Here is a 16,050-nt window from a genome sequence, read left to right on the forward strand (position 1 = left end):
CAGAGGACCGGCCCAAAGGAAGCCCATGAAAAGGCAACAAAAACTACTACTGTTTCGAAGCTGATGGTGTCCTTGACATTTCACCCAATAACTTGTGCATAAATCAGTCGTTGACCAAGACGAAAATTTAGAAACAGATTATCAGTAACCCCAGAAAAAAAAAAAAAAAAAAGGATCATATCTTGTGTTTTTCACGGAAGACATGTGCTATGCTCCTGTGTCTTCGGCTGAGAGCACACCAATCTCGTCTCATTACCCTCAAGAGCGTTCACCCGTGCCCCGCCCACGTCTCCCCAACAGAAGGTTACTGACTAACATCCTGGGTTCCTGGAAGAGGCTTTTGTAGCAACAATGCGGCGAAAAGCACAAGAACCAAACGTTCCTTGGCCCAGTGACATTTAGGCTCTTTCTGATAGGAGCCCCCCGGGGGAGCGTTACAGAGCCGCTCCACAGAAGGCTTTATGGAAAAACAAGAGGAAGGCACCGTACCTCTAATCGTTGTATGCGTCCCTTGAAAAACATGAAGAGGGAGGAATTTGGATAAGCAGCTTCTTTTTTGAGAAGAATTTCCTTGGCTTCATCCAGGCCTGCTTTGTTATCACTGCCATCCAAGGCAAAAAACGGGCGGACTACGGTATGATACCAGAGCAGAGCCAATCTAAAGAAGAGGGAGAGAAACACTGAGCAAGACTTTTCGTATAGCGGTTCCACTTTTTAAAAACTTCAGAACACTGTCCTTCCCAAAGGCTTACTGCGCAGTCTTTGAAGAAGTAAATTCAGAGCATCTTTCCCTGTATTAATTTTATCAATATTTGGAAAACTGAAACTTTGGCACAGCGTATATATAGATCAGCACACTCCCATCAGGTGAGAGGAAAATAGGATAAAAGCATTTAGCTCGTCCAAGGCTTCCAGATGGCTCTTGAAGGTATGGACTGACGTAAATCTCCGAATTCTCCAATTCACTCATCAATGCACCAGTCAGAAACAGTAACTGGTTATCATGAATTTACTGTCCCCTCATAATAAAAGCATTACTTTTTTGCAAAAGAAAATGCTGTTTTCTCCTGTGTTCACAAAGTTAGAGTGTAAGCCTCAGAATCCAAATTTAAATATGGGAAACACAAACAAAAATTCTATTCGAATGGCTTAAAATAATTGAGAGAACCAGAAAAAAGGCTCTTTCTCTGGCCTTTGAGGATGCTCAATTCAAAAAAACAATTATTTAAAAGTCCCTTACTTCAAACTCATCCTTTCAAGAAAAATACCATGTTAAATAAACACGGTAAATAAAATAGATTAGAATCTGCTTTAATGAACAGACAAAAATCTTGTACCAACACATGAAATATTTTTCTGTAAATGTACACTTCTAGCGTTGTTTATAAAATTGGTTCTTTTCTGGAGATCAGACTTATTCACATCACTAATTCATTTCTTTCCAGTACTAAGACATAAAAAAGCATATTATCACATGTTATGAAAATGTTAAACCAAATTAATGAAATACCACTGTTTATGCAATTCAATGACTTTGGGGAGGCACATTTTCGAAATGAAAATTTAATGATATTTTTATAGCTACCAACTGATTAAGAGTGAATATCCAAATTCCTCAACACTGATAGGAGTTGAAACAGAGCTCACTAAAGTTCTCTGTGGCTCAACATTTTTTGAAAAAACTGGTTAGTTGTGTAATGTCAATGGACATTTAGTGTCTGGTAAAATTACTCAAATAGCACATGGTAGATATTTACCAGACTGGAAAAAAAAAATCACCCTTTTTAACTGATGGAGGAATGGGTGAATCCTTGTTCTGGATAGTTATACCAGCTTCTCCACACTCCTGTGTAAACAAATCTCATTTTGGTTTACTCAACAGGACTCAATTTAGTTGACCAGCACAAAATATCCAAGCCACATAGGAGAGACTAATGAACCAACCAGGATCAAAGAAAAGTACCCAGTATCAAGGTTCTCCGTAAGGATAAAAATTTCAGACTCACTGAAATTCTTATTCCTTAAAAATTCAAAAATCAGGATCATGAATCTCAGTGACTATGATCAAGGTCACAAAAATGCCTTATCAAATCATTGGAGGTTGAAAATAGGCAATCATTTTACCTGTTTAAAATAATACAAGACTCGGGAGAGTCCAGAACAATGTCCTGCTCTCTAACATCCGCTCCAAAGTCAGCTTACAAATAACCACCAGAAACGCAGTTCTTGGCGTTGCATTAAAAGACATAAGGCATGGCATCATGTCAACCAACCAAGCTATTTACCTGCAGTTTCCTTTAAAGGCTTTGATTGTCGTTTACTTACTTTCAACACTATATTATCTACCAAAGCATTGCAATACAGCTACTCACGTAGCTAAAGGGGCCTTCATGTCCTTACTTTCGCTTGCATACATCAGTGAAGAAAGCCCTTGCAGGCGGTCTCCAGGAAAACCCAGCAGGTTGATGATTTTGAGCAGGTTGGGGGGCACCATGGATATGCAAAGGTGAAAAAGGCCATATCCAAAGCTAACAGCACCTTTCAGTCTGTTTAGAGACTCCTCAGACACCCCTTCAGCCACAATGTGATTATCATTTGCAGCGTCAGAAGTCAAAGGCTCTTCAGTTAGCTTCTTCTGATACAGTTCCTGAAGGGCATTGATGTCCAGATAGCATTTATTATAAATCTTCCAGGCTTTCCTAAGGATCCACCCACCTTTTATATAGGCTACAGAAAAGGGAAGAAAGCAGGAGAAAAACAAGCATTCAAAATAATTTTACTGTAATGATAAGGGACATTGAAGAACAACATGAAATTCGAGTAAAAATTTAAAAAACAAAAACAAAAAAATGACCATCATCTCCCATTGCACCTTGTTTTCTGCGGACTACACTGGATGACCACTCGGCAAGAACCACGTATCTTTTTTGCTCACCGTTCTACCAAGTCCCTCACATGTGAGCTGGGACGTAGTAGCTGACACTCGCTGCAAGGCTCAGTGCATGACTGCCAGCACGCAAGCATCACGTGAACCTGACTTTTGTTCCACACGCTCCGTGAAACACGGACCTCCACCACGTTTCTGAACTACCACGGCAACTTTGCCGATAAACCTCTTTCAGAACTCCTCAAAAGTTTGTCTACCCTGTGTCTCATTCCTCCGGAAGTTTTAAGTCTAATTCACTGCTGAAAGTAGACCTGAGCATCAAGCATGGCAACTTGCCAAAAAAATAAAATGAACCAACAAAAAGGATGAATCTGTACTTACTGGGTGAACAAATGGGCAGTTCATTAAGGTATAAGTCATTGCTGTTCAATACAGCAATGCAATCCATCCCCCATTCATCTGTGTCTAATGCCTATGGTGTGGCTTCAGCTCACCTTACTAGGATGCCAATATTTGGTCTATGAGGATGACGCTTAGCCCCTGCCCCGGCCTACATGCAGGCAGATCCAGGGAAGGCAGGTGGCAGAAAGAAGCTACGTCACACCAGAAGTGAGAAGATGTTATTTATGAAGCTGCTTCCATTATTTCCTGTCAGACCCATTTTGAACACAGTCCTCATCTCTGAAAGATTTCACAGACACAACATGGGATTTGCCCAGTTCCAGGGCCCACTAGCCCCTCTCACACAAGCCCACAGCTCCTGCCTCACCCTCTTCTCCTGTGAACACTTACACATCTTCTGATGGGAGAGGGAAGGGGGAGCTGACTTCTCTGTGCTTATCTGAGTGTATCACCACCATACTTCTCAGCGAAGGTCTTCTATAAGGGATTTTCTGCAGAAAAGAGCTGATACACTCAGCCTGGTTACCAATATGGCACCAGTCATCTGACCCCAGTGCACCAATGGAAAACCAGATGAGCTGTCCTGGGCTTCTGGGCCCTTTAGAACAGTGGAAAAAGAAGTTTGTAAGAAGTTATTTTTAAACTACAGAAAATATGTAACATAAAATCTGATTTTAAAAAGTCTAATCCAAAAGTGATCTAAGAACACATGGTCTATACAGAAAAGAGCCATCAGAGCAGGCCTACTGCTAGCCTTTGAAAGGCCCACTTACAAGATTGGCCCATGGCTGGGGCTGTGAACTTGGACTTGGGAGGGTTTCCAGCACTCTCAGAAAGGATGAGAGTGGCTCACTGTGCCTGCCACCTTGCTTACAGAAGTAGTATGTTTTAGGTTGAACACCTGCTTTCCCCCTGGGGGCCTGGAATTTGGGTACGTACAAGACAGGGTGTATCTACGCATGGTCAGCCCCCAACAAAAGTCTGGGTGCTGGGTCCCTAACAAGCTTCCCAACTGATAACAAACCTCCCTGGCCAGAGAATTAAGCATATCCTATATGACTCCACTGGGAGAAAATTTGGGGTCACTTGTGCCTGGGTCTTCCTGGACTTCATCCCATGTACTGTTTCCCTTTGGTCATTTTGCTTTGTATCTTTTGCTGTAACAACTCACAGCCATGAGCTTGATTATATACTGAGCCCTCCTCAGAAGTCACTGCATCTGAGGGTCTTAAGGACCCCCGATCCATGGAATCAAACTAATATTTTACTTCACTGTATCCATTTCTTGACAAATGATAACCACATCTCCTATGGGATGACCATTCAAAACACAACCAACCCATAAGTTCCAAGTTCTAGATTGTTAACATCCCATAGACTACGTCCACTTAAAATAATAGTTACTGTAAGAGAGGATGAACAAACAAAACGAAATCTTTATTTTTAAGGAAACTATTTTTATAACTTTATAGTTATAAAAGTAATACACATTTGAAGCAACTCATTTAGTTCAATTTAGAAAAAAAAATTTTTTTTAACCAACTGAGCCACCCAAGCACTCCAACGTAATAAAAATACTTACTGAACAAATATTACATTTCAGGCACAGTTCTAGGAGAATCAAAGGAAAGTAAGATACAGATCTCGCCTATCAGAGGCACAATGACTCTTCCCTTCTAAATGGAAGTACTGCAAGAAAATGAAAGGTCGGAGAAAACCCTGAAACCTACAGACTAACAAAGCACTCTGGTTGATCTTGTACACCCACAAACAGGATACTCAGGACCCAAAAAGCCCAAGGTTGAATGGAAAAACAAAAAAAGAGAAAAGCAACACAAAACCAACTGGGATCTAATAAAAAGGAAAACACGGACCACAGATTTAAAAAATGAAAAAAACGAAAATGTGCAAAACCCTAAAACTGTTCATTAGCTATTGTGTTCCTATTTTGTGCCTAGCACCTTGCCTGGCAATCAAGGGATACAAAAGAACCAGAAGACATAATCTCAGCCCTTCGAATGCCTACAATAAAACTGAAAAATAGAACTAATGAAAAAAAAGTGCATAACATAAGGCTATATATAGCTCTATGTGCTTGTTTATGTGCCCCACTGGGGTCATATGGAGAAAAATGAAAACAAATCATGTTGAGATGATGGGTGAGTTGTTCCTTATTTCCTTTTGTCACTAAATTTTTCTATGTAATAAATATATAAATGAATTACTGCAGAATAAGTATTGCAGGATTTCAGTAGAAAACTTCACTCCTTCCTCCCCCGAAGCCTAACTGGAAATCTTAAGAAAAATGGTTAGTTCCATTTTCTCCTGCATTTCTGGGCTGCTGTGGCTTCATTCAGGAAGCAGAGCTTCCATCCAGGGAAAGGTAGCGTTCCAGGAGCGAGGAACACGAGTGTGGGAGTCTGAAGGAGCAGGTGGGCAAGCCGTTCAGAGCCAGAGTCAAACAGGGGACACAGAGACCAAAGGGGACAGGGATGGTGTGCTTCAGTTATGGGGGCCCCCAGATGCCCCACTAAGGGCCTGCACAGAAGCAGCAGGCTACTTCTAGGACTGGGGGTGAGGAGACCACCCGTGTTAGGAAAACACACTGTAGTAATCCAGATCTCAGGTGAAGAGTCATAGCAAAGGATGGTAGGAATGGAAAAAAAATGTGAAAACCCATCAGTGCCAACTGTATAGATTCGGTCAACAACAACAACAACAAAAAAATGACAATGGTAAAAACCCTGTTTTTATAAAATAAAACATAATTCACCAGGTCTTTCATTTCCTACCTAAGACAGGAGTTTAGGCATCCATGTTTAAAAGCATATATTAAAATATGTAGTAACGAGTTTTAACACCTTCAGAACCCAAAGTTTTGACCAAGTCAAAGACTAGAATCTGTCAAGACAAAGTTAATGATAAGGGGCGCCTGGGTGGCTCAGTGGGTTAAAGACAAAGTTAATGAGAAAGATGTAGAGGCAGATCTGGTCTTTGCTACTCTCTGAGCTTCTGGGAGAGAAACAGCTTCCCCAGGACCCTCACCCTACTTCCCTACTTCCAAATGCAGGAACCAAAACATGTGGGCACAGCCAGGCCGAGTCTAGAGAACAAAGGCCCAGTGAGGAGCCGGCAGAGCCAGCCACACGCTCCACGGAGACCACAATGCAGTTCCCGCTGGAGGGAACCCCAGCCGCCCTGAAGCTATAGCACACATTTTCCCAAAAGGCAGAGAAACCGTATTGAAGAGCCCCACACCCTGCACAGCCCTCCCTATGGCTCCTCCAAAAGGTCAAATATAAATCATTCAACCACTGCTCTCGGTGCCTCTGAAGGGAAGACACACACAGCAGAAAACCACAGACCATTTGCCTTCCCCTATTCAGACCAGCCTTGGTCAGCTGGGTGTAGCGGGAGAGGGAAGTTGGTCCCTATTAAGGGCAGGGTGGCGTGGGGGCGGCGGGAGGCAGGCAGTGGGAGTCCTTCCCAGGAAGGGGCAAGAATTGTCTAGAAAGTGAAAATACCAAGTCCTACGAATGGATGTTGGGTTTCATCTTAGAGATTTTTCAGCATGGGATCGTATCTGGTAGAACCCCCTACCACAGCATTCTGTCGGTTCACTTCTCCTACATGAGGCTGTTTAACCCTCCAATGAAAGATTAGTTCAGGCTTACCTTTTTTGTAACCCACAGAACAGACTTTGGGAGAAAAATGGTTTTGTTTTCACTTCCAAAATACTTCTAAAAGACTCACTTTTCCAAGCTCAACTCTTCTTGGGGTTCAGCGGTGCGCCGCTTCTTCCTGAATGGCATCACCCTTCTTTCGTCCCTTCAGTTCACACATGACACCCCCACCATGTATGAGGGAACAGCACAGCGGGTGCCAAGGACATAGAGGGGGAAAAGGGACTTCCGTTCTTATCACCGGGCTCAGGATCTTGCTCGATGTGCCCTAGGCTGTTTCCCAGCTGCTCACGCCCCGTGCGCCTGATCTGTGACTGACTTACACATCTGGTGGGTAGAGTATCCCCTGAATTAGAACGGACACGCTCCTCTCTCCCCTACCAAGCCAGATGTCCCCTCAGGGCAAGAGCTGCATCTCACTCCTCTCTAGAGCCCTGGCACCCATCACCCCACAGTGCGGGGGGCAAAGCAGGGGCTCCGTAAGCGTGGGGAAAAAAGTAGGCAGACATTGCTGCCGCCCTCAAGATTTCAGTCAAATACTGTGGACAGACACGTGCCCCAAATTTTGTACTGCTTTGTCACGAACTCTCTGAATGGGCACAGAAGTCACGTAGGAGAGCAAAGGGCAGATGACAAAGTGAGGAAAGAAGGCTGGAAGGAAGCTGGCCTGGGACGTCCCTGGAGAGGCAAGAGAACCATAAAGGGGCTGAGGGCCTTCCACACTGAGAGGGCAACAACGCACAAAGGCAGGGGGCAGCACAGGGCATTCAGGGAAGCACCCGGAGCTCGGCTTAGCCAGCTGCTGAGAAGGCAAGCAGGTGGGCGGGGAGAGCAGGCAAGTTTGTACAGGCCACCTGAGGAAGGAATTCAAACTTTCCTTGCAGGAGATGTAGAAGAGCCAAGTGTTTAAAGCACAGGTCTTACGAGTTTTAGGAAGATGGATCCCACGGCAACACAGAGAATGGGGTCTGGAGAAGCAGGGGACTCAACCGTAGGCTGCCCCCCATGCCAGGGGCTAGGGCCATAGGATACGAGTGAGCACGGCTGGGTTTCTGGGCCTCTGGGAGGGCGGAGGCCCATGGAATCAGGCTAAGGTGACAGGAAAATGGTTAGGACACTAGGAATTCAGGTATGAAACAGGACACCCAGGGCTCAGGCCCGGGCTCTGTCCTCACTAACAAGGTCTATCAACTAAGCTTCATGGAAGTCACGCAGCCTCAACTGCCTCATCTGTGAAAGAAAGCAAACTTACCTGAGGAAAATTTATCAAGCCTCTGTTACGCCAAGAATACAGAGGTGAGTACAACATAGGGCCTATCCTCAAGTCTAAAAGGAAGGAAAGGGGGTGCCTGGGTGGCTCGGTGGGTTAAGCCACTGCCGTTGGCTCAGGTCATGATGTCAAGGTCCTGGGATGGAGGCCCTTGGCAGGCTCTCTGCTCAGCAGGGAGCCTGCTTCCTCCTCTCTCTCTGCCTGCCTCTCTGCCTACTTATGATCTCTCCCTGTCAAATAAATAAATAAAATCTTTAAAATAAATAAATAAAAGGAAGGAAAGGAAACAAAATAAGGTGGCAAGTGCCATAAAACAGGTTTTAAAAATAGCTTCTTTGTGTTTTGAAAGTAATGAATATCTGCTCATTGGGGGGAAAAAAAACAGACAAGCAGCCCTGGATAACAGAGTCCATTAAAAAGGTATTTATAGAGTAGGGGAGCCTGGGTGGCTCAGTGGGTTAAGCCGCTGCCTTCGGCTCAGGTCATGATCTCAGGGTCCTGGGATCGAGTCCTGAATCGGGCTCTCTGCTCAGCAGGGAGCCTACTTCCCTCTCTCTCTCTCTCTGCCTGCCTCTCCATCTACTTGTGATTTCTCTCTGTCAAATAAATAAATAAAATCTTTTTTAAAAAAAAAAAAGGTATTTATAAAGTAGTATATAAAATGAAGAGAGATGATGGGATAATCCATTACAAAGAAGTTCAAACGGGAGAAAACACAAGAGTTCTTTTAAAGTATGAAGCATTTAAAAATTCACAGATTCATCCCTACTTGGAGCTCAGATGAGTGTGCACACACCCCGCCCCCACTCCAGCACCACCCACTCGAGGTGGGGGAGGGGCACTATAACAAACATCTCCAAGAAGGCAGTTTTTCTGCAAGAAAATTATCCATCAAAAAAGTTTTCTAAGAGGAGTGCCTGGGTGGCTCAGTGAGTTAAAGCCTCTGCCTTCAGCTCAGATCATGATCTCAGAGTCCTGGGATCGAGCCAGGCCTCAGGCTCTCTGCTCAGGGGGGAGCCTGCTTCTCCCTCTCCTTTTGCTCCTTGGCTCAGGCTCTCTCTCAAACGAATAAATAAAAGCTTTAAAAAAAAAAATGGATTCCAACAAAGTTTTTTATAGTTTAATAACCCTGCGGGCTTCTAAAAGGCTATTGAAGAACATTTTTGGTTGTTTGTTTGAAACAAATAAGGAGATATTCATAAAACAAATGACCACTGTGTCCATTTATGTCTGTCAGAATTTCATTTCAATATCAATATCTGTTCAATAAATTATATGGCTTTAGGAAAAACAAAGAGGACTGTTCAAAATCTGTGATAAATGGAATTAAATAATTGATTAATATCAACCTACTAGGAGAATGGGAAAAGGCAAAGAAGGCAATTTATGAAAGAAATACAGTTTATTAATAAAATATAAAAATACATTGACCTAATAACCAGAAAAGACAAAAAAAAAAAGGCAAAGCAAAGAACACCTCAATGTCCAAAAGTAATTGGTTAAATAAATCATGGTACATTCATATGAAAAACTACTGTTACTATTTAATAGTTTGAAACTGAGTAACAGGGAAATATGTAAACATGTAAAATACAATCTAAGGGAAATATGTAAAATACAATCTAAGAGGGAAAAGTTGGGTACAAAGCACTATAGATTCCATTTTATAAAAGAAGTATGGAGAAACACAGAACATTAAAGAGTGATTTCTCCAAGTGGTAAGACAAGACATGACTTGCTTTCTTTTTCACCCTTCTCTATTTTCCAAGTTTTCTGTAACAATGCTCAGTAATTTTTAACCAGGATAATGATTTTAGAAATAAACAGCATGAATCGATATCTCAGTTTCATGAGGGCAAGGAGCATTGCCTGTGCTGCTCACGTAGCACAGGGTTTATCAGCACATTATATGTATTCATTAATTATTTGTCAAACAGACCCATGAATGAGCCAATAAGGGATATATTAACTTTTGGAAATTTTATACACTTCCAGACTAACAAAAGAGTTATAAGATTAACACAAGAATTCCCAGATGCCCTTTACCCCAAACATTATACTACACTGGATTTATCCTTCTCTCTAGACAGGTATTTTCTCCTAATGGCTAAAATTAGCTCCTCTAAAAAGTCCTTCTTGAGTGTCAGAAAGAGGAAGTACAAGATCACAGAAAATGCCAGAGCTCCTATCTTGACCTGAGAAGTTGAACAGCTCTGCTGCTTTTAATATAGACATGAATGGAGGGCTTCAAGTGGGGGATTTTGTACTGATGTATCCCAGAAATTTCGCATGAGCTATGAGCCTTCAACCATGTAAGTATCAGGCAAGTCCCAAGAGGAGGATTAGAGAGAAAAACATAGAACAGCAGAACCAAAGCAAAAGGCCAACACATTTTAAAAGAAGGATAAATTCTAGCTAGTCCAAATCTTGGAGGTCAAAATAAAAGTTAAGTTCCATTTCTGACTTGAGCCAAACAGAAAAAAAGCATCCTCAAGAATGAGCCAGAGGAAAGAGACAGGAGAAGGGAGAGGAAAAATCAGTGACTGGCAGTCGAAAGAGAATAGTGTACTTTACAACTCAGCTGCAACAGACCCTGCTTCATTTAAGGTTTGGAAGGGAATGCTTTTGTGGTTGTGAGTTTTAGCTTATTTCCTTTCGGAATTTTCATTTTTTTCCAAGTAAATCCTATCTGCCAGAGCAGCAAATTTCTCCTGGCAGGATCAGACCGATACTCACATAAGCTGAAGACTTGGTGTCTGTGTTAAGAGTCTTCCAGAAGCTGTCAAAGACTCAATTTGAGTCTACAGCTCTCAAGATATCAAAGCTACAGAATCCTGGAAAACAATGGTCTTGGGACAAACTAAGACATTCGTTCATAGCCCTTACTCGAGGTTGTTCAAATGTAGGTCATTCAAGTATTTTAGGAAATATCTGGTACCCACTCAGGCCCTCAATTAACAACTTCCTGAAAATTTTAACTTAAACCAGTTATATTTCACTTTAAAGATTATTCACAACTTGATTCTCATGAAGGAAAAGCAAGATCTATCTATCTGGCACCAGCAATTTCTCTAACTATGACAGAATTATCTTGAGACAAGAGGATGAAACACGGATTCAAGTCTAAAACCACTCCCCTAAACACACATTAGGAACTCGTGGTTTCAAATTTGCTAAGTAAAACTCAGTATCATGCCCCAAAGATGTGCCACATATTTTCAAAGGCTAAAATACAAGGCACTGTAATAATGGGGCGGTGGGGGAGGGGGTAGGATTACTTCTTGTGTCCACTGAATTTTGAAAGTGATTAAAAATAATGCTTTGGGGATGCCTGGGTGGCTCAGTCATAACGCATCTGCCTTCATCCCAGGTCACAATCCCAGGTGCTGGGACAGAGCTCCGCATTGGGCTCCCTGTTCAGCGGGAGACCTGTTTCTCCCTCTCCCACTCACCCTGCTGGTGTTCCCTCTCTCGTGGTCTCTGTCAAACAAATAAAATCTTAAAAAAATAGTTAAAAAAAATTAATAATGCTTTGACATACCTGACAATTCTTGTTTCACAAACGAGAGCACAGCCAGATAGACCTGACAGTCGGCAATGATTATTTGCCTCTGAAGCCGATCAACCATAGAGGGGGCAGATTTTCGGACGTCAACCTGTTGGGTGGAAAGAAAGTACATGCTGACGAATCACCCACAAGAACAGGACTCCATCCAAATCCCCGTTACTTTACTATGCAAAATAATTTCACATAGGAACTGTGAAGCAGGGCATGGAAAGCCAAGACCAAATTTATATCATATTCCCATGAGATCTGGCTCTGCTTCGTTAACCATACGATGAAGAACATTGTAACAAAAACAAAAAACACTGCAACTCAAAGACAAATATTCTAAGCAAGAACAATGAAGTTGGTGGACACCAGGAAAGTCAACACAAAAGTTCAGAGGTTTACCTTCTTTGAAACGAGTTCTTACCTATCCAAAATAAAAACCACTAAAGGTAGAAAACATATTCCCCAAAACAGATACCTCAAAAAGCCACTCTGCAGCCATCTACCTTCGTTCATGTAGGATGAACAGGGCAGGTCATAACTTCAGTGCACACAACTGAGATGTGAGGGTCGAAATCTGATTACATTTCAGTTAAGGAGAAAATAGGTTTGAATGAACCACAAACTGAACTCAGAATTTAGGCTATACCTCTAAGATGACTACCTCTATGAAAGAAGCAAAACATAAAACAAAAAAAAAAAACCCAGACTTTTTATAAAATGTTGGTCCTTTGTTGGTAAGTGAAAAATGTTGGTAAGTGAAAAAAACTTATCCCCAAATAGAATACTGCATTCTCAATGCAAAGTGAACCTGAACAAGATACGCCAAATACTTTTCATCAGCTTTCAGAGTAGTAGAAGAAATGCTAGGATCTTTACAAATACGACAATAGCATATATAGTAGACACAAAAGAATGAACTGCTTTCCTTTTTTCTACATTAGCATAATCTATTCTGGTCACTATTGTTGCAAGTATAGTCCTAGAACTCATTACTTTGCTTAGGCAAATATCAGTCTATTGATGCTCCCGGTTCTTTGTAGTAACATCTACTGTGTGGGGTTGGTGGAAGGGCTAATGAGGTATTGTATGTGAAAATGCTTTTTTCAACTGCAAAGACCCATTATCAATGTTAATCCCTAACATACGTGGTTAGACATGGAATTAGAATCAGAAGACACACATATAAATAACTTAGAGTCTTATGAGGGGACGCTGACCTCGTTACCATGTAATGTAGTAAGTGCTCGGAAGGGTCGATTACTGAGTACTACAGGGACAAGCAGGAAACCTGCTCAACATGGCTCCGGGGATCGGGCAAGAGTCCTTAGAGAAAATGATCTAGGAAGAATTCAAGGAGGAGGAACTGGGTCCAGAGGGAGGAGAATAGTCTAGGCAGAGGGAAAGGAAGTGCCACGTCAGTCACAGTAAGGAGTTTGGCAAGGAGCAATGGAATGGTAACGGTGGGGTAAGGACACCGAAAACGAAGCCAGCAACTGACTATTTACATTTTAGAGACTGTATTACGGGGAATGAATTCGAGGCCGGTGAGGTTTGTTGCCGGCAAATGGGGATGGTGGCTGACCTAAGGACATGGCAGGGGTGGAGAGAGACGTGGATGAACTCCGGAGGCACTTTAGAAAGACAGCGACAGGACTCGGTCACTGATCAGATGCGGGGTTTGCAGAAGGAGCCAGCAAGGAAAGCTCTGGTCCTTCTGCGGCGTCAGGAGAGGGTACTCTCGCCCGTCAGAGGCTTCCTCGTGGTGGACCCCATCCCCAAGAGCAGAGGTGAAGCAACCTGGACATGAACGAAGATGGGCAGCTTTGGAGGACTATAACCCAAAGACGGGTTTGTCAGATCAACAGGTAACACAGGGGAGACCCCTGGGCCCTCCAGAAACACCAGGGGGTAAAGAGGATGCCTCCCCAAAGACTAGACTGCCGCACTGAAAGGTGAAAACGGAATCAGAAAAAGTGAATTACAGTGTTGTTGCTGTTATTAGGGGAAAAATTAGGTAAATAGCTGAATTTTTCAATAATGCCAAAATGCAACATACTTGAATTATACATTCGCATGAAAGCCTTACTACAAACGCTCTTAGCATGTGGCCCATTATGGAAGAAGATAATCTTAAAATAGCAAAAGAATTAATGCACTGAATGGCTTTAAAGACTGACACGGCAGGTGGAGGTGGGTCCTATTGTTCAAAAAATATATATTTTACATAATCAAAAGCTGTAAGAAGCACGTAGTGCTTTCAGTCAAATCCGAAATTTCGGAAACCAAGTAAAGGAGCAATGTCGGACGTCAGCAGCACCCCGTTCACAGCCTAAGGACAGAACTTACATTTTTCTTAATTTTATTCTTGATGGTTTCAATTACTCCAGCCTCCTCGCTTTCACAGAGCTTCTCTGTTGTCTTTAAGTCATCACACGCCAACTGCATTTTTTCCTCCTCAAATGTCATCATGGCGTTCTTCCAAGAAAGAAATAAGGAAAGAATGAATGAATGAGTCATTCTCTGGAAATTGAGGCGATTTAATACAACAAAATCCCAAAGGAGGACCGCCCCCCAAAATTCAAATTATATTTGTTGCAAATAAAAGAATTAGGATGTTACAGCCTACCTCAATCATTTCCAAGAACTATAATCTCAATATGAAATAATATACCTCTATCACACCTACATGAAAAAATATATGGTAGTAAACATTCTCACAGTTACCGTTCTAGGATCTTTTTCGTTGTTACTGAACACAGTAACCAAAGCCCTGTGTAATTTCTGATCGGTCCACTTCGTTCAGTTTTTATCGACGTCTCACTGAAAAGTTCATTCTCCCCACACAAAGACCCCACACATTACCCTGTCAAGACATGCTAATGAAATGTCAGCGACTAGGTTTGCCTTAAAAAGCGTCAGTCTTTTCAGGGACAGCAATCCAAATGGGTTCCTTTACTTGGAACTCATATTATACTGTCCATAGTAAAAAATCCCACTGGTAGCCTGGTGGGTTTTTCCAGGCCACATCTGACTGGGTAGAGACAATCCCTTCTCTGCTGAAAACCTGCTACTTTCACCAGTGACACAGAGGTTTCTGAGGTTATGAATGGGCTGTAGGGGCAGAGACCAGACACTTGGTTCTTGGAAGGACCTAATGAGCTCATGGTAGCTAGCACTCTACTGTGCCCTACCCATTCAGCGAGACCTCTCCCCCTCTTGGCGTTCTAGGCCTCCTTGGTAGGACTCCAGTATACTATCCCCTTATAGCGAAACCAGACCACAGCCACCTTTGCCCAAGCCCCCTGCCACACTTTCTTTCCAATCAGACCGCAGACCTGCTACAACCTCTCTTCCCCACCTTCCTCCTCCCAGCCAAGCCTTTGGCTGCATCTCCCTCCCTGCCTTTGTAGTGAGGTGGGTCCTCATGTGATTCCCAGGGTACCACTGTCCTTAAAGTCGGATGCTATGTTTTATTGTAAATGTCAAGCCTTAAAAATTTGTGTTGTATTCCCTGGCAAGAGGAGGAAATAAACAGGCTGAATGAAAACCCATGTCACCAGAAACTGGCCTGATGCCTGCAGTAGGGCACCGAGAACAGGCACAGGACACACCAGTCTGCAGAGATCTTCCTAGATCTGAAATTATTTTAATGCTTTCTCTATTTTACTTCACTCGGTTTCTACACATACTGATTATAAATATGTTACACACATACACATTTGCTATTATACCATTCTATGATAGTTTCTTTCTTTCTTTTTTTTTTTTTTTAAGATTTTATTTATTTATTTATTTGACAGAGAGAGAGAGAGAGATCACAAGCAGGCAGAGAGAGAAGGGGGAAGCAGGTGCCCTGCTGAGCAGAGAGCCCGATGCGGGGCTTGATTCCAGGACCCTGAGATCATGACCTGAGCCAAAGGCAGCGGCTTACTCCACTGAGCCACCCAGGCATCCCCAATGGTTTCTTTTTAAATTATGTATTTGAAAGTGGTTTGTGTTATAGTATACATATTTCTGGGAAAAAAGCACCCAACTTTCTACATTGCCAAATTTTCTTCAAACACCTAACTGCAACCTATTCCTTCAATTCCTAAATACTAATATTTAAAAATGTAATAGTAACTAACAAGGTTCAACTCTGCTAATTTAACTTGCTTCCCAGTCCACATTTATTCAATATAATTTTAAAGCAAGCCTTTAGTATCCAAAGTCTGACCTTTTTTGTTTTTTAAACCCTAATGCAATTTTTTGG

The 16,050-nt window shown here is 42.4% G+C and overlaps 1 protein-coding gene across 1 annotated transcript in view; it reads right to left on the reverse strand.

Moving 5' to 3' along the window:
• Nucleotides 1-16,050, reverse strand: part of TTC39C (tetratricopeptide repeat domain 39C) — a 105,787-nt gene that overhangs the window by 43,829 nt on the left and 45,908 nt on the right. The window contains exons 3-6 of the mRNA XM_032310221.1: nucleotides 14,145-14,273; nucleotides 11,784-11,898; nucleotides 2,373-2,727; nucleotides 490-658 (exon numbers count right to left, since the gene is read on the reverse strand). Coding sequence (XP_032166112.1) covers nucleotides 490-658; nucleotides 2,373-2,727; nucleotides 11,784-11,898; nucleotides 14,145-14,273 — 768 coding nt within the window. The remainder of the gene's footprint in view (nucleotides 1-489; nucleotides 659-2,372; nucleotides 2,728-11,783; nucleotides 11,899-14,144; nucleotides 14,274-16,050) is intronic.

Source organism: Mustela erminea, chromosome 13, assembly GCF_009829155.1.
Source record: "Mustela erminea isolate mMusErm1 chromosome 13, mMusErm1.Pri, whole genome shotgun sequence".
Lineage (NCBI taxonomy): Eukaryota > Metazoa > Chordata > Mammalia > Carnivora > Mustelidae > Mustela > Mustela erminea.